Source organism: Propithecus coquereli, unplaced genomic scaffold (genome assembly GCF_000956105.1).
Source record: "Propithecus coquereli isolate 6110/MARCELLA unplaced genomic scaffold, Pcoq_1.0 Scaffold155, whole genome shotgun sequence".
In the NCBI taxonomy this organism is placed as follows: Eukaryota; Metazoa; Chordata; class Mammalia; order Primates; family Indriidae; genus Propithecus; species Propithecus coquereli.
In genome coordinates this window covers 3335798-3354162 of record NW_012139969.1, presented here as the reverse complement: position 1 = coordinate 3354162, position 18365 = coordinate 3335798, and the positions used below count along the sequence as shown (strand labels likewise).

General features: G+C 46.2%; 1 protein-coding gene across 4 annotated transcripts in view; it reads right to left on the bottom strand.

Annotated features, from left to right (window-relative positions):
* Positions 1 to 8140: 8140 nt before the first annotated feature.
* PARP6 (poly (ADP-ribose) polymerase family, member 6) overlaps positions 8141 to 18365 on the bottom strand; it is a 27152-nt gene continuing 16927 nt past the window's right edge. Inside the window, exons 16-23 of one of the 4 annotated variants that reach the window (XM_012640560.1) lie at positions 17056 to 17104; positions 16729 to 16841; positions 15921 to 15993; positions 15152 to 15221; positions 9548 to 9627; positions 9104 to 9167; positions 8847 to 8931; positions 8141 to 8513 (exon numbers count right to left, since the gene is read on the bottom strand). In XM_012640560.1, coding sequence (XP_012496014.1) covers positions 8411 to 8513; positions 8847 to 8931; positions 9104 to 9167; positions 9548 to 9627; positions 15152 to 15221; positions 15921 to 15993; positions 16729 to 16841; positions 17056 to 17104 — 637 coding nt within the window. In that variant the 3' untranslated portion in view covers positions 8141 to 8410. Of the gene's footprint in view, positions 8514 to 8846; positions 8932 to 9103; positions 9168 to 9547; positions 9628 to 15151; positions 15222 to 15920; positions 16019 to 16728; positions 16842 to 17055; positions 17105 to 18365 lie in introns of all 4 variants that reach the window. The other 3 variants (XR_001137314.1, XR_001137316.1, XM_012640559.1) reach the window with 3 other exon arrangements.

Genomic DNA, 18365 nt, shown 5'->3' with positions numbered 1-18365 from the left:
CCTCCGCCGCCCCGCCCCGCCCAATCCCGGCTGCGCCCGCCCCTCCGCGTCCGCACGGGGCGCAGTCACCTTCAGTGGGCGGCGCGGCGGGCCCCGAACGGGCAGTCAGGTTGCCCCTTTGGAGGACTACATTCCGTGGCGGAAGGACACGGTGCACCGAGACAAAGCACTGACAGGCTCTGGCGGCCAATGGGGAAGTGGCGAGGCAGCAGGATCCGCCCCCGGAGCTCCGGGGACCGCCCTCCCAGACCCCCGGGCGCCCCGGCCACCTGTCGCCGCCAACTTGGGCGGCCGGACTCGGGCTTCTCACCTGGCCCTCGGCCCAGGCCGCCCCAGTCGTCTGCGCCTCCCCGTCTGGGCCCGGTCTCACGGGTCCCCGAGCAGCGTTCTTCTGGCCCCGCCCTGCCACTCCCCGCCCCACCCCGGGTGCGTGTCCCCCGCACCCCCAAGACTGCCGAACGCGAAGTTGGGGGGCCGCAGGCTCCTGGATGCTCGGAGGCCTGGGCTGCCTTCCGAGGGGCTCGGCACGAGAGCGGGTAGCGAGAACTCGGGAGGACAGAGTGTGCGGGAGCGGGAGCGCAAGGCCCTTTTGTTCTTAGGACTACTCATTGTCGCAGGGCCCGGGAACAAGGAAGGACAGTTGGGGCCATGTGAATACCTTAGTGGGGTCTGGAATCCTGCAGAACAAGTGCCTGAGAGCAGAACGCGAATAGAAGCTATTGACGTTAGTGCAGAACTGACATCTGGAAATAGCAAGTCAGAACGTTACAGCTGATAATCTGTGCAGAAATCGGGACAGGTTTCAACCTAGTCGTGTATTTAAGTCAATATTGTTGGAGCTTTTCTTACCTTTTTCTTCAAGGCATTTTCCAATTTCCCAATTATTAGCGAACCACCAGTAATGATAGCAGTTATCGACTAAACAGCTGTTAACTCTTGCCTTCATTCAGCCAAGTTTTGAGAGCAGATACAATGTTGCAGCATTCAAAATGTGAAGACTATTCTCTTAGGTTCTTTTTTTCTTTCCCTGGCAAATGAGACCGAACGGATGTGACCTGCTCATGCAGACACCCTGCCTGCAGCTGAATCACAGGCCTTCATTCGCTTCCTGTTAGCTCAGATAAGCTGGGAGGAGAAAGTGACAGCCTAAAAGTAAGTTTGTTCAAAGTGAGATAAAACCTTTTAATTTCTTCTGTAAGCCATTTCTGCTCTCCTTTCTTGTAGGTGGGAAGTAAATGCTTGCCTATTAAGGCTGTGAAAGAACATGAAGTTGTTGAGAGGAAAAAACCCACACACCTGCTCAGGGAGCGTCAGATTCCCCCCTCTCTAGAGAGGGAAGACATAAATGGCTCTCTCTTGCCCCTAAGCTGAGGACAAAGAACAGCGGTGGACAAAACTGGGGGGTGTTAGGGATCTGGCCAGTGCTGGACTATGTTGTATTTTAAAGTTCTAAACCTAAATGTTCCTGAGATTGAAATACACATGTATTAAGTCGGGGAACTGGTCAGGCAAGCTATTGCCCTTCAGTTGTAGATTTTGATCACCTGACAGTAAGAAATGCTGTCCATGAGACACTGGCAAAGACTTATCCAGCATATCCTTGCTCACATTAGATGCACAGTGAAAATTTGTCATTCAGTTTAAGGTAATGGTCACTGTTGTGCTGAGAAGCAGCACAGTGTAGAAGAGCAAGCTTGGGTTGCGTCCTTTCTTTGTTTCAGTTCCACTAACTAGCTCTATGACCATCTTCTGTATATTAATGTGTGAGTCCCATTCCTTAAAAGTAGTTGAGGACAATTCCTGCTTCATATGGTGGGTTTGATCAGATCATGCATGTGAATGAGTCCAACATTGCCCAATAGGCATCCTCTTTCTTTGGGAACTGACTAGTCCTGGAGGGCTGTCCTTGTGTGAGGAGATATATATATGTTTTCATCCACAGTTCCTGGCCGGTAACTCGCACACCCCTTGTTACGGTCTTTTGTTATAATGTTGGGGCAGTTCAGGCCTCAGAAGCAGGCTTCAGCAAACAGAATCTCTCTCTGACCTTCTCCTCCCTCCTTTCACATGTTCCTTTCTCCCCAAGGCAGGAACCTTCCCTGCCTTTCTGCCTTGGAGCTGGCCATAAGGAAATTCTCTGACCTACCCTGCCTGATTGTGGGTCAGAAGACCCCCATTTCAGAAGGGGTCCTGCCCCGTACCTTGGAGGAAAGACGGCTGCACAGAGGCGCCAGGGAGAATCCGAACAGTCCTGCTGGGTTTCCCCACTCCGTCCGTTAGTATCAGATCGTACCCTTTTTGTCCGAGCACATTTCTACTCAGTTGTCAATCATGCCTAGCCGGTGACGTCTCCATGAAAGGCCCAAGAGGACTGGGTTCGGAGAGCTTCCAGACAGCTGCACGCGTGGAGGTTCTGGGGGTGTCGTGCCCAGGGAGGACTTGGAAGCTCCACACCCTTCCCCCATAGCTTGCCCTGTGCATCTCTCCATCTGAGTTCTGTGAGTTACTCTAGCAAATTAACCCAGAGTGGGACCCCCAACTTGAAGCCAGTTGGTCAGAAGTTCCGGAGGCCCAGATTGTTGGGGAGGGGGTGGTCTTGTGGGACTGAGCCCTCACACACTGGCAGGTGTGTCAGTGTTGGATCTGACACTATCTCCAGGTGTCAGATTTGAAGTGGAAGACACTCAGCTGGTATCCACAGCAGAACTGATGGCTGGCTTGGCGAGTGGGGAAAACCCGCACACGTTTGGTCACAGAAGTCTTCTGGCTGATTGCTGTTGTGGCAGTGTGAGAGCAGAGAAACACAATTTGAGTTGGTTTTTCCTCAAATGCCTTGTGACCAGTGCCAGATCATCTTCCTGAATTCAAGCTTGCCCTTCTCTAGACTGTTTACGGCAGGGCTGACCGAGAATAGACCGAGACACACACACACAGAGATTTTGGCAATACAGGTTTTATGTGCCAGCCGGCAAGGCTCAGAGGGGAATTTGCTCTTCCCCAATTCTGAGCACCAGACAAAGAGCATTGCAGTCTTTTATACACTCTGCTTAAGGAGGAGGGGCACGGCTACAACAGGGTTAACTTTAGTGAGGCAGGGTCCTGAGCCACTTTACAACCTGGTACACTACTTGCTAAAGGTGATTTATGAGGGGAAAGGTCGCAGGGCAGGATAGGAGGAAGGGCATGGTCACAACAGGGTTAACTTTAGTGAGGCAGAGCCCTAAGCTACTTTACAGCCTGGTACCCTGGTACCTTAATTGCTACTGGTGATTTATGAGGGGAAGGTCGCAGGGGAGGAGGGGGCCCAGGTAAGGATCGCAAGGAAAAAAAAGCCCGGTAGTGGAATTTTTAAGAATTCCACTTTAGTGGAATTTTCCAATCTTCCACTTCAAGACCGTCACTCCTTTGGCCCTTTGACCCAGTAACAAGTGACCCCAGGGCTATAGGAAATTGGGGTTTCTGAAGGAGGACACAGACCCCCTTCCCCTAGAGCCAGCCCTTCCACTGTGCTCAATGACCTGCTCAGGACGGGAGGGGAACTGCTAGGTTCACTGGAGTGGGGTGTGAGTAAGGGCGTAGACTGCTGCCTTGTTTGGAGTCTTGACCACAGAATCTGTAGCTTTATGGTTTAACTCTCTAAAGTCATTTGGGGTCCTTAGCGGGGCGGGTGTGTCAGCAAACCATACTGGACCCAATCCTAGAGGCTAAAGACAAATTTCAGCCCTGGTGAGGAGGGTGAGAGTACAGGTTTTACCATCAATTACACGACCTCTTGCCCTCTGCCTGAAACAGTAATGTTCTCTCTCTCTGAGGACAGCAGATTTCCAGGGCAGCCCACAGACCTTGAATATCAGATTTAAAGCTGAAATATAGTACTTATCACTTTGGACTTTATCTGCTCTTTCTAGACCCACATCAGGTGGACTTTTTATTTTATGCCTTCCTTCAAACTCTTACCATCTCTTCAGGCCTACCAGGCATACCAGAGTTTCCACAGACAAACCCTGGAAGGAAGAGAAAGTTGGCCTTTTGGAGTTAAGGATAAACAGACACAGGCTATCTGTGTGGGGAAGGCAAGGCTCCGTGGAGGAGGAGACATTTTGAGCAAGGCATGGAAAACTGGTCAGGATAGAGATGGGTATGGGAAGGCCATTTGGAGGAAAGGAACAATAAACAAATACTGAATGTTTTCTGAATGCAACTGTGTATCTAAGTTTCCCCGGCACCTGCAGAAATGCCTCATCAGCACTTAGTAGCAGGCGGGAAGAAGCTTAAGGAGTCCTTGGTCACACTAATGGAAGTACTGCCTAAGCCAAGGTGACCCTGTCAGCCAATGTGACCTCCGGCAATTTTTCTCTAGCCTTAAAATGCTAAGGTTTACTGGACAAAGCCTCCTTAGGGTGCTCTAATCTTATCCACCAAGCCACCCCCCTGAAGGCCCTGTGCTTTCTTCTTTCCCTACTTGGGGTGGGGAAACTGTGGCCTTGCTGAATCCAAATTTAATAAAGGGATTTGTTCTGTGAAGTTTCGATTTGGTTGAGGGATCACACTTGGGGATCTGGAGGGACACGTGGCCCTGAGGCCGCAGGTTCCCCAACCCCATAAGGAGAGCAGAGACTGGAGCATCCCGACACACAGGATGTAAGGGATGAAAAGGGGCCTTGATCAAGATCTGGAAGAGAAGGCATCGATGTACAGCGGATCGAGTGCCCCCCTCCCCTCCTGCTGCAGTTCAATCAGCCTGCTTTTCCTTGGCACCAGAGTTCACCTGTCTGTCCTTGTTCACTGGCTGCCAGCTAACCTGACTCACTTATCCCAGGAAGGACAGCTAGGACTAAGGAGATTTTGGGTCCTCTCCTAGGTAAAATAATTTTCGTAGGCAATGCTTTAACTTAAAAGGGTGGCACCCCTGGCCCATTGCAGGAGGGGAGGTCTGAAACATTTGTGGAAAGTCCTGTGCTCCAAAGGGGCCAATGCCCTTTCAAATGAACTGCAGCCTACCTTATTCCCACCCCTGCTGGGGGAGGACTGCTCTGGAGGAATTGTGTGACCCATGAAGCTTCCTATCACCCCCAAATTGGCCCCAGAAGCTGAGACATCCCTCAGACCTCCACCTCAGAATCCATCCTGTGAGAAGCCAGTAACCCAGTAATGACTCAGCACCACCCTCCTCTTTTCCTCTCACCACCAGAGGGAACGCAGAATCAAGCAGACTCCTCCCCATTGGAGGGATACATCCTCACCACAAACTGAGTCATGGCCACACCCTGCCTGTATGGAAATTTACTGGAGAGGACGGAAGGGGAAGGTTAAACTCCAGGGGTTTTTAATTTCTCAATCCAGAAATCATAGCCATCTACTCTCTACCTAGAACTAATTAATAAAATAGTTCTTTTCCTGATCCTAGCCCTAACCAAGCATGACCAGGTCTAAATGAAGTGAGGTTGCTTGAGTCTAGGACTACGTGAAAGGTAGGAGGCCACTGCCAAGCTGTACGTGCCATATTTCTAACAGTCTTGGCCCCTGAGAAGGACAATGCCTTGCTACTTACACCTGACTTTCACTGGCCCCAGCTCTCCCACCTCCGAGGCCCAGGTCCGGGAAAGGGGCAACCCTCCCTCAATTTCCCCTCCAGGGTGTGGGAGGGTTTCTCTCCAGAAACTCGGGGCCCCACCCAGCCAGTTTCTCTTCATTTACTAGAATGAAGGCATTCTAGTGTTTGCGGGGTTTTAACGAGCTTTGGTTTACCTCATATACATTTGAATTTTATAAGATATGATTATCTGTAGCTTTCAAATTTCAGATCCAAAAAGTCCTATTGCTTTTCTGTGGAACACTATGAAATGGTGTATTTAATTTCATTACAATTTTATTGGCATAAAAAAGACCATTATTATGCATATGCCATTAAAAAAAAGTGACACCCAGGAGGCTAGCTCAGCTATTTGAGTTTTTCCGGTAATACACACTATTTGTTCATTTCTTCTCATTCCATCATTTGCTAGTACTTGCTATATCAGATGCCAGTGATATAGAGAAATTATAAGAAATGCTTACAACTGAGAAAAACCTATTAACAATTTCTGAAATTGAATAAAAATGCTGTTATACCACTTCAGTAGTGACATACCTAGGTTCAGTTGCTAGAACACCAGTGGGAACAGTTTGAGAACGTCTAGGGCACTACAGTGGTTAAGAGCTCAGGTTCTGGTTAAGAGGTAAGGTGAAGAGCTCAGGTTGGGCAGATCTGGTTAAAAACAGCATTGCCACAAACCAGCTGTGAGACCTTACACACATTATTTAAGATCTCTAAAGATAACCTAGCTTCCTGCTTCGTTGTCAGGATTAAGTGAAAAAAATATTTGTAAAGTTTGAAAGGCTAGAACCAGAACAGCAATTCTGGAGTCAGGTTGCCTGTCACTAGCTGTGGAATATGGCAAAATTGCTTATCCTCTGTGCCTCTGTTTTCTCATCTACAAAACAGGAACAATAGCACCTACTTCAATGGCTTCACAGGCTTATGGTGAGAATTATGAGTCAATACATGTAGAAAGCTTATAATACCAAGTACCTAGTAAGTAATCTAAATTGTCAGCAAATTATTAAAGTACTTAGCATAATGCCCAGGGCCTATCTAGTAAGAATTAAAAATGTTAGCTCTGTCTGATACTACAGAGATGGGCTGCCAGGGTCCTCCCAGGAGCCAGGACTTTCGGTTAGAGTGGGCTCAGGGATAGGGTCATTTACTTGGTGAAGAGGTATTTCTCCTAGACCTCAAACAAGAATGGGGAAAGAGAGTCTTGGGAGACTTGCAGAGTCCGAATCGAGAAGGGATAAAGGAGTCTAAGAAACAGCCCCTAGGGAGATAGACCTTAGGAATAGTACTTGCACGTTAAAGCAGGTCAGAAACTACAAAACAGCATAAGGTACCCAGGCAAGAAGGTACCTCTAAAGTATGGTGAAGGTAACGAAAGACAACAGGTAGCCTAGGGCAGGCTCTGTAAATCAAGAAGCTACACTAGAGTAAGAAACCTATCCTTGAAAAGCCAGGCTTGTTTAATGTTTGTTGCATTCTCTGTGCTTATATTCCTTTTTTTCTTTGATTATTTCATAAAATATTTGGACATGTCCAACTATCTCAGCTATGCTTAGAAGGGTTTGGGGTACATGTTGCACAGCCTGAAAGGCCAGCAGAAGGCTTGTTGTGGTAATATCAACAGGGAGAAGATGGAATTCACTGATATTAACAAAATTAGGTCTCCTAGAAATAGCTGCCTTCCTTCACCACCCTGCTAACCTTCGAGAATCTGGGTTTTGTTTCATTAAGGGAAGCTGCATTCTCCTAGAATGTCTTTATAGATTTCAAGTTAAACACCAACGCAACTTCCTGCTCCTGCCAGCTGTCCCCAACCTCACTTACCCCAAAGAAATAAATAGGAAAAGGAAGAGGGTAGGGGCCCAGCCCCTGAGATACAAAGGACCCTGGGTAGGTTTTGTGCAGAAAGCAGTAGGCTATCCCTAAGCTGCTCTGGCCTCAATGGCCTTTTAAATCTTGACTAACAGTCACTAGTGGTATTCTATAAACCTGTTTCATCTGCATAACTGGTAAGTTTCCTTTTAATCCACTGATTAAAAAGCTGGCAGAGGGCCGGGCGCGGTGGCTCACGCCTGTAATCCTAGCTCTCTGGGAGGCTGAGGCAGGTGTATTGTTTGAGCTCAGGAGTTCGAAATCAGCCTGAGCAAGAGCAAGACCCCGTCTCTACTAAAAATAGAAAGAAATTAATCGGACAACTAAAAATACATAGAAAAAATTAGCCGGGCATGGTGGCACATGCCTGTAGTCCCAGCTACTTGGGAGGCTGAGGCAGAAGGATCGCTTGAGCCCAGGAGTTTGAGGTTGCTGTGAGCTAGGATGACGCCACGGCACTCTAGCCCGGGCAACACAGTGAGACTCTGTCTCAAAAAAAAAAAAAGCAGAAGCTGGCAGATCTGTAGTATTCCACACTAAATGGACTCAGCTCTGATTCCAGGCGACATAAATAGTCCCAACCCTCAGGATATTCCCCTCTCCCCACCCCCATCCCATTTGGGGGCTTGGAGTAGGTGCTGGGCCAAGGCTAGTCAGACCACAGTGATCATATCCAGTCCACAGCACCTTCCATTTTATTGTTTTATTTACAAACAGGGTGAAGTCAACTGGGAAAATCAGGGGTTGGAGTCAGTCTGGGCCATCCAAACGTAGAGTGGTTCCTGGGTCAAGTTCCACTATGAAGGCCACCTCTTCTTTTTCTTGCCCCCTTGGTAACGGTCCCTTAATTCCTCAGGGCAGCCTCACCTGCTGCACCTGAGCCCTTTTAAGAGGGCAGATGGATCCTGGGGGAACAGGGGTGGTACGAGGGCTGGGGCCCCCTCAGTTTGTGTAAACCTGAGTTCCGATCACACGCATGATTTCCTTCTGTATCTTGGGGTCCTGAGTATTTATGTTGGCATCGCCCACCTGACCATCCTCATATCTGCCAAAGATAGGGCAAGTATGAGCATAAAAGGGAGAACAATACCAGAATGTGAACCAGTAGAACTGTATTTCAAGGTGTGGCCATCCCATCCCAGAATTCAAAGCCCTTTCTTGCTACTCTTCAGTGTGGAAGGGATTCAGCTTATCTAGTTTCCTCTAAACAGACCTTGATGATCTATACCCATTCCTATCCTCCAAGGGGAAAGTCCCAGTGCCAGCTCCACTCAGGTAGCCAGGGACAAAACTCATATAACAGAAACAGACTTTCCCAGTAGTCACACACCATCACACCCCAACCCTCACTCCTCAAGTATTCCCCTCCTGAACTTACACAAAGAAGAACCGTGTGCAGACATGGTCAGATACAGGGCACACCCAGATGTTCCCATGCTTCTGGAGGTCCTTGGATGTAATCACTGGGAAGAAGAAGGCCGGAAGTCATAGACATAACGTTTAAGGCACAGAGTCCAGGCAGGAAAGGGAAACCATGCTGTTTCAACATCACCCTTGGCCAGATCATATGCCAAAGTTGCATCAAAAATAAAGGTTGGGATCCAAAAACAGGCCAAAAGCCTGTAAACTGCCTACCTTCACAAAGTGCTATACAGTTTAGATTCCGACTCTGCAGGAACCTTGACTGAATGGATCGGGTCTGGAAGAGGAGGCAAAGGAAAGCAGAGACAGGCAGACAGTTACAGTTTTCCCTAGAGAGGCTGGTTAGCTGGTGATTGGTGGTGGGGATCAGGGATACCCTGGGCTCCCAGCCACCCACCAAAATTTTGCTTCCCCATAATCAGTCTGGATGGGGTCACAGCTTCCATATTTGCATTTTTATCTAAACTCAGCCTCTGCTTTCATACTTGTGACTGAGGCCACATATGACTCTGGAAGTGTGTGCACATTAGAATATACCTGAGTCCTTTAAATGATCTTCAAATCATCACCCCTGCCCACTGTTTCCCCACCCATCTCTTCAAGCTAAAATAGCCCCAGGGAAGCGTCCTGCCTCATTAGAGCAGGGCCAACTGATACCTGGGGGATGGTATTCATCCTGTTGTATCTCTGGACCAGCTCATCCTTCGAGGGCATCCTGTGCTGTCCTTTTCCCATTCCTGTCACAGAACAACAAACCCAGTTCATTCATCCATTCCTTAAATCAAATATTTACTGAAGTGTCTACTATGTGCCAGCACTGAGCTAGACACTTGGCAATATGGTAGAGAATAAAACAAACAAGGTATTTGTCCCCACAGAATTTAGTCTGGGGGAAATTATAGGCAAGAAACATGTAATTATAACACAGCATGGTAAGGGTTGTGTTGGGGAGAGAACAGAGCACTGTGTGAGCCAGAGGAGGGGAACTGGCCTAGCCCAGGGGTTGAAGGAGGCATCCTGGTGACAGCTAGGCTGAGAACTAGAGGATTAGGAAGAGTTAATTACGTGAAGCGGGGTGGGGGAGGCAAGTATCCTGGGCAGAAGTAATAGGATATAAAGGCCTGAGGGAAAGACAGAGCACTGTGCCTTAGTTTGTACAGAGAATAGTAATGGCAGGGAGAAATGATGTGGAAGAGGTAAGCTGGGATCAGCTCAAGCAGGCCTTGCAGGCCATGTTAAGGCAACTGCAGTTTATCCTCAGAACATAAGGGAACCACTGAAGAGTTCTAGGGGAGTACGACAGGAAGTGAGCCAAAAATGAGGGGCCTAAGGGAGTGGGATATCAACACTTCAGCATCAAATGCCAGGCTGAGCAAAATGAGTGGAGAGGAAGCAAGCAGAGCAAGTCAGATCTTGTCTAGTCTCCAAGTTACATAAAAACCTGACCAGTCATCCAAGAGAACAGGAGAAAGCACAGCACAGTTAAGTGATGAATAACTTTCCACAGGTAATCACAATGGCAACCACCTTGAAGTACTCTACTTCCTTCAGAAAGCCTTCCCAGACTTGAGAAAGCAGTGCCAATTCCCTCTAGCTTCCACATTATCTAAATCCGTAAATCCTCTGCTATCCTTACCCCCTACTGAACAGCCCTGTTCTTAGATTTACAGACTCAACCTGGATTTTTCTTATTTAGATATAACACAGTGCTTGTGTACCCCTATTCCCAACCCAACTCTTTTTGGCTGCACAAGACTTCAGTCTCTGTACTCAACTTTTTCTCAGGCCCAGTCTGATCAGAGTTAGGGATAAAAGTGTGAGTGTGAGACAGAGAGACACGAAGAGAGAGAGAGAGAATGAGACCGAGAAGGAGATGCATGAAGATGCAAATAATACTATTATTACAGGCCAAAAGCACTCTCACTGCTCTAGTCTGGAACTTTCTATCATTATTAACTCTACTCTGCCTCAATTCTTGGCTTTGTGATAGCCATGGTATAGAGATGGGGGTGGCAACTGTTGAACTGACATTCTTTCGTACTCAGGCGGTCAACTCATCATGCGGTTACACTGAAGTCTCATGACAGATTCAGAACCTGAACAAAAATCAGGACAAGGAGAGCCTCAAGGCCTAATTGCCAATTTGTTCCTCTTACGGGACAGATACTCAAAATCCCTCTGTTTCCACCTTCTCCATTAGCCTTAACTAGTTTCAGCTCTCCATCCAATCATGGCCTCCTCAACATGGGTGTATCAGTGACAAGGTTCTGAGTGAAATTCCCATTCATGCTCTACTGCAGGGGAGGCAGACAACGGAATAAGAATAATCTGATTTCTATGGCAGGTCTTAGAGATGGCCCTTGTGATATCACCCAAATCTTGTCCCACCCCAATCCTATTGCACACTGTCCTTTCCATACTGACCCAGTGATCTTCTGTCCATTTCTTGAGACCAGACCCTGAGACCATGGTGGCTAGAATAATCCCTGGATGCTTTGTGTCCCGAGTATGCACTTACCAGAAGTCCCTAAACAGAACCCAAACATGGAATTTACCATCTCCTTTCTCACTGTCCCTCATTTCAACCTGCACACTACAGCCACGTCACTGGAGATTCCACTAGTTAAATGAACTCTGTTTACACCAACCCACACCCCTGGAAAGCATCCAGTGCCACTAAGCTAAAGGTATGCTGAGGGAGAAAAAATAGAAAACCAGAACAGGGGAGAAGAAAACATACAAGACAGTGGGTCAAATGCTAGAGTAACTACAGTAACTGGAACATCTGCACATACGCCCCCCTACCACATTATAAAGACTCTCACCTATCTATGAGACCATCCAAGATCCAGTCATTCAAGCAAAGGCTACTCTAGCCTAGAAGTTAGGAGACTTGGACTCCAGTCCTAGCTCTGCTACTCAGCATGTGACCATGAGAAAGTCGTTTAACTTTTCTGTATATCAGCTTTCTTATCTGTGAAGTAATAAGGAATTCTCAGCAGGGGTGGGGAACCTGCAGCCCTGGGGCCACATGTGGCCTTCTGGATCATTGAGTGCAGCTTTTAGACTGAATCCAAATTTTACAGAACATATCCTTTTATTAAAAGGGGTACATCAGAGAAAGATGAAGCTTTTCTTGCCTGCTTTGGGGTTTAAAAAAAATTGGTGATACAGAGTCTCACTCTGTCACCCCAGGGCAGTGGTGTCATCATAGCTCACTGCAACCTCAAACTCCTGGGCTCAGGTGATCCTCCTGCCTCAGTCTCCTGCGTAGCTGGAACTACAGGCACATGCCCCAGTGCCCAGCTAATTTTTCTATCTTTAGTAGAGACAGAGTCTTGCTCTTGCTTCTCCTGAGCTCAAGTGATCCTCCCGCCCTGGCCTCCCATAGTGCCAGGATTAGAGGCGTTAGCCACTGCTGCTGGCTTGAAAAAGAACAATCTTGAAATCAGAAGGCTGCAGGTTCCCCATCCCTGGTAGATGATCTATACCTCCAATAGTAAAGGCCTATGGTATTTTGTATCTATAATCAATCACCCTTTGAGAGAGAGAGAAGAATAGTGTCTATTATGGTTTTATGTAATCAGTAAAGTGATGAAGACAGACAAGTAGGCAATAGAGATTCCTGGCTCTATCTGGTAACTAAAGGTTTTCAGGCACTTAGTGATAAACAAAGGCCAGTGGGAGAAGACAGAAGGAAAGAGAGGGAACAGGGAGAAAATAAGAAGAATCTTGTGGGCACCAAGAAGTAGGATAACCTCTCACTACTCAGATAATAACACAGCTTAATCAGGGGGATGCTAAGGCGGGGAAAGATAAAAACTGAGGAATCGAGACAAAGAAACCAAAAAGACTATCCCAACACCACCCCTACTTTGGACTCCGGGTACACATGGTAAGACTCACTCACACATTCAATAAATGTTTATTGGGCACTTACCCTATGTGAATTAATCATAACCTGTTTCATGACACATTATCATTTTTTAATAGGACAATGAATACCCAGAGACCCAACCCAAGAACTAAATCCAAGAACTAAAACATTGCCTGCCTCCTCTTGGGAGGTAATCACTATCCTGAAATTTGAGTTCTTATTCCCTCACTTTGCTTTCTTTAGTTTTACACACATGTGCCTATTAATTTTATTTGCTTTTGAATAATATAAAAAAGGAACCATATACTATACGGTCTTCTTGGATTTGCCTTTTATTTTTAGTTAGAGACAGGGTCTTAACTCTATCACCCAGCCTGGAATATGTAATCATAGCTCACTGCAGCCTTGAACTTCCAGGCTTAAGTGACCCTCCTGCCTCAGCCTCCCGAGTAGCTAGGACTACAGGCTGGTGCCACTATGCCTAGCTAATTATTTTATCCTTTTTTTAGAGATGAGGTCTTACTATGTTGCCCAGGCTGATCTCAAACTCCTGGCCTCAAGCAATCTTCCTGTCTCAACTTCCTGAGTTGCTAGGATTATAGGCATGAGCCACGGTGCCCAGCAATTGAACATATTACTAAGATTTTTCCATGTTATTGCATTTCGATCTTGTTTGTTCATTTTCATTGCTAAAAAATAATCCATTGTTAGAGTATATAAAAATATTTATCCATTATCCTCATGGTGAGCATTTGAGATGATTCTAAGATCTGCGGTTACAGTATTGCTCTGAACCTTCACGTACACATCTTTCGGTGTACACATGCAGAAATTAAAATGCTGGGTCCCAGGAATAAAACTGCTCGGATTTATGAAGTAAAATCAAATTGTTTTCCAAAATGGATACACAAATTTATATCCCCACAGGCAGTAAAGGAGACACTGCTGATCTACAACTTTTGGTACTATCAGAAGTGTTGTCAGATTTCCTGATTTTTGCCAATCCACATAGGTACTAAATTGTGAGTCATTTTGGTCTGATTTTTACTTCTCTATAAATAAAGGTTAAGCAGCTTTTCATAGTTTTGGATGCTTCTTCAGTGAAATACCTGTTCATGTCATTTACCTGTTTTTCTTTTCTTTTAGGTTGTCTATTCTTATTGATTTGTAAGAATTTTTAAAATACATTTTTTTTTTTTTTTTTTAGACAGAGTCTCACTCTTTTGCCCGGGCTAGAGTGAGTGCCGTGGCGTCAGGCTAGCTCACAGCAACCTCAAATTCCTGGGCTCCAGTGATCCTCCTGCCTCAGCCTCCCGAGTAGCTGGGACTACAGGCATTCGCCGCCTTGACCGGCTCATTTTTTTCATATATATTTTTAGCTGTCCAGCTAATTTCTTTCTATTTTTAGCAGAGACGGGGTCTCGCTCTTGCTCAGGCTGATCTTGAACTCCTGAGCTCAAACGATCCGCCCACCTCGGCCTCCCAGAGTGCTAGGATTACAGGCGTGAGCCACCGTGCCCGGCCTATTGTACTATTTTTATTTCGTTGATTTCGGTTCTTACCTATATTATCTCATTTCTTCTACTTTGGTTTAATCTGTTGTTAGAGACTTTTTTAGTTCTTTGATTCTTGCACTAATTTTTTTTTTACTACAGTTACAATTACTGCAGAATACTAGATAACCTGTAAAGAATCTAGCACAATCCCTTTCACATGGTGAACACACAACTATGTGGTGGCTATACCTTATACAGAGACTACATGGAACAAGAACAAAAGCAGACTGAAAAGGAACTAAGACGACATGAATCAGAAAGACAGAGAGAAGTCTAAGTTGGATTCCTTTTCTGAGTTGGACTCATCTCCTGATTAGATTCTGAACCTCATTCATGTCTTTAGAAAAAAATGCTTTCTTTTCTATTCAATGTGACTAATATAATACTGTATGATTATTGACAGTTTAAATTTTAAAATATGGTTGACGGATAGAACAACGTCTCCAGAAATATAAGCCAATGGAAAGGACTCAAACCTTCAGGCATATTCGCACATAAACTCACATGCACAGGTGCACACAATCTATAATAGCCAACACAAAAATGTGGTCTACGAAAAGCCTTGTTATCTCCCAGTTATTCCTCAACCCTTTCCCAGGGCCAAGCCCCTACAATAAATAAAGCCATCATTTTTAACAATAATTGGCCGCACCTTGTAAAGAATCTAAATTTCTAATAGGAAAATGTAGAGAGACAGGCTATGTATCCATGACTTGGAAGAGAGCCGACATAGACCAAGTATCTATGATGGGGGAGACAGCACAGATCATGTGTTCACAAATGGATGCAATGTAAATAGAGTCAAGGTGGCCAAGGAATATTTCTTACCTGAGTATCCAAAGGAAATACTGGAGATGGGGCTCAGGTAGATGCCTTTGCCATAGGCTGCTCCATGCAGCTTGCAGGGAAACACCAGGATGAGCAATATGAGCCTGGGCTCTCCGATGGCTGTATAATAGGCAGCCGCAAGGCTTATCCAGCCCTCTGTCCCTCCATTTACCTTCTCACTCATTCAAACAACTCTAAGCACCTACTCTTGAAAAGCTGACTGGCTGAGAGGTAGATGCAGGTTAGCCCACTTGCCTACGAAATACCAGATATTGATGCCTTGGAGAGTGGGGAGTGGCAGAGCCACTGAATCAGTCCCTCAGTATCCACACTCCTGTCCCCAGGCCTTACATATGCAGATTCCAAAAAAGAGGTACTATGGAACAGGTAGCCAGGAGGGATAATACCCATTCCCTGGAGTCTCTCAGGGCAAAGAAACAAGTCTCCCATATCAACTCTTTGAATGATTAGCCCCATAAATGAAACACTAATAGGTTAATTCATCACAGTGGCTGCAATCAGCAATTCCATATTCCTGCCTACAGGTACATTCCCATTCCCAAAACCACCAAAAACAGCCTGAGATCAAATATACAACAGCCACATTCACTCTATACATGTAGTTCCTACCTTCCTCTGTAAGGAAGCCCCCAAGACAGGCAAGGCTTGAGGACGCTGAGGCAAAGACAGCTGAGTACTCTAGAGCACTCTATCCCAAAGCTGTGTGGGTGGAGGAGGGTGGAGAGCAAGGAAAGGTGCACAGCCTCACCTGCAGTTTGGTGTAGGACGCATTGACCAGCCCGTTGCGCAGGATCGAATGCCAGTTCTCGATGTGGGACCCACTGTAAGGCAGGGCAGAACACATGTCTCCTCATGGCATGAGGTTCCCAGGAGCACTTCCAAGACTGCCATTCCCACCCATTCTCACCCACACAGGACATGAAGATGGACAGAGATACACCTAGTAACGGACACGCACATGGATACAGTCACAGGCACGCAAGATACGTGTGTGTGGCTAAAAATCCTACATCTTTATTTCCAGTTTTCATCCTCTCTTCTACGCTTTAGCTAATCCCATCCTAAATCCTCAAATGCTGGTTCGATATTTTCTTTTGCCCATTCTTCCGATATTTCAAACTCAACAAATTCTTCTCAAACTCAACAAACTTATCACTGATCCCAAATATGGCTTTTAATTCTGACTTCACGTTCTATTTTAAGGTACAACCACTCCAAGTTACCTTTAATACCTCTCTTTTTCTCTACCCCATCTTACAATTAGGCATAAATTGCGGATTTTCCTTCAAAGTAGCTTTCAAATCTATCCACTCCAATCTGTTCCTTCAATCACATCTTTTTATATGTAAATATTATTTCTCTTCAACTACATCACAAGCAGTTTGGGAATAAAGCCCGCATCATATTTATCTTTTTATCCTCCACAGCACCTACCACAATAGCATTTAATAAGTATTTGCTGACTAGTTGATGGACACAGGTAACACAAACTCATATACCTCAAGAGCACTCTTCCCGCCCCCTCCCCTCCACTGCCCAGCCCCCAGCCTCCTCACTGGAAGGCAAAGGTGCTGCCGTAGAGCTTCTTGGCGGTCCGGAACCGAGCCTCCTTGGCAGGAGGGCTGCTCAGCAGGAGGAACTGGTGTGAGGTGTGCATGAACTTCAGCTGCTGCCCAGGGTGGGGGTGGGATCAGGAAAACAGAGCAGAAATCGAGATCAGGGAGGGAAGGGTTGCACTGACCCCACACAAGGGAAACATGCTAAGGCCCAAACCCTGTGTTGATGGACAGAGCTAACCAGGCAGATCTAGACCAATATGGTTAACTGACTTAGAGCCCCTCACCAGAAATTTAAAAGAGTTTAGAGGCAAAATGGTCACTTACCCTGCTGAGAGGTAGTTTGACAATGTGTGACCTGTTGCTAGAGATGATCCTGGGAAGAAACAGGAAAAAAGGAAAGGACAGAATGTTACATATACATACACATTACCTATGTGGTTAAGCTGTTCTGAAACAAGTAGCCTTCCTCTGCCCTTGGGAGAACAAGCAAGGATTCCTGGGCTGGGGAAATGTCCAGCTCACTATCTGGGTATTTCTTTTGGTACAAAAATGTAAAAGGGAAGCTACTGACCAGAGATCAGCTAGCTACTGGAGAATTAAACAATGGATGAAAGAAAGAAAGTGGTGGGAGGTGAGCTGCTACATTAGGGAGAAAACAATACAACAAAAGGAAGAGCGCAAGAAGTCACCTACAAAAAAAAAAAAAAGAAAAAGAGGTCTAAATTAGGATGGTGACAATTTATACCTGGGATTTAGACTCAGACTCAGAACTGGGGCTCAGGAACCATCCTGCCAGAGGAAGCCTAAAGGCTCTCGAGGATTGGGAGGAAATGTAGAGAAAGTTACTGTCTAGGCTGGAGAAGACAGAAGTAACTACAATGATTGTCCTGAGGAGTCAGAAGAGATTAGACTGTGTATAGGCTGAACTCGGAGGATAGGAGAAAACAAAGGCATAAAACCTTGAGGGCTCGGCAAGAAAGCACTATCTCCTACAGTGGACACAGTTTGGTTTTTCTGTGCCTCATCCATGTACTTGTGATGCCACCCTGGATGGTCTATGCCCAGTTATTCCTCAGGCTGAGAGAGAGGAAGCTGTGGCACTGAGAAAGTACTGATGTCACAGGCTGACTAGGAAGAGGGAGGCAGGCTAGAAGGGGAAAGCTATGTCAGGAAAACAGAAAAGAAGTCAAGGTCAGGGAGGGAGGACAGTAGGGAATAGTCAGAATCTGTGCTAAGAGAAGGGAATAACAACAGTGCCTCAAGGCTCCGGACATTCTACATCTGGGAAGGCCCTGAGACAGGGGAAGGGGGTAGCAGGGTGAGACAGACCTCTCCGGATGCTTAGAAAACTTACTGAAATGAGCAGTGTTAATTCCCACATGCAAGGGACACTCAAAAACCTACTGGTGGTGACTATAGTTAGTAACAATGTATTATATTCTTGAAAATCATGGAGAGAATAGATTTCCAAGGGTTCTCGCCACAAAAAATAGATGTGAGATAATGCACATGTTAATTAGCTCTACTGAGCCACTCCACAGTGTACACATATTTCAAAATATCACATTGTACGCAATAAACAGATACAATTTTCATTTGGCAATTTATTTATTTTTATTATTATGAGTTCGGGG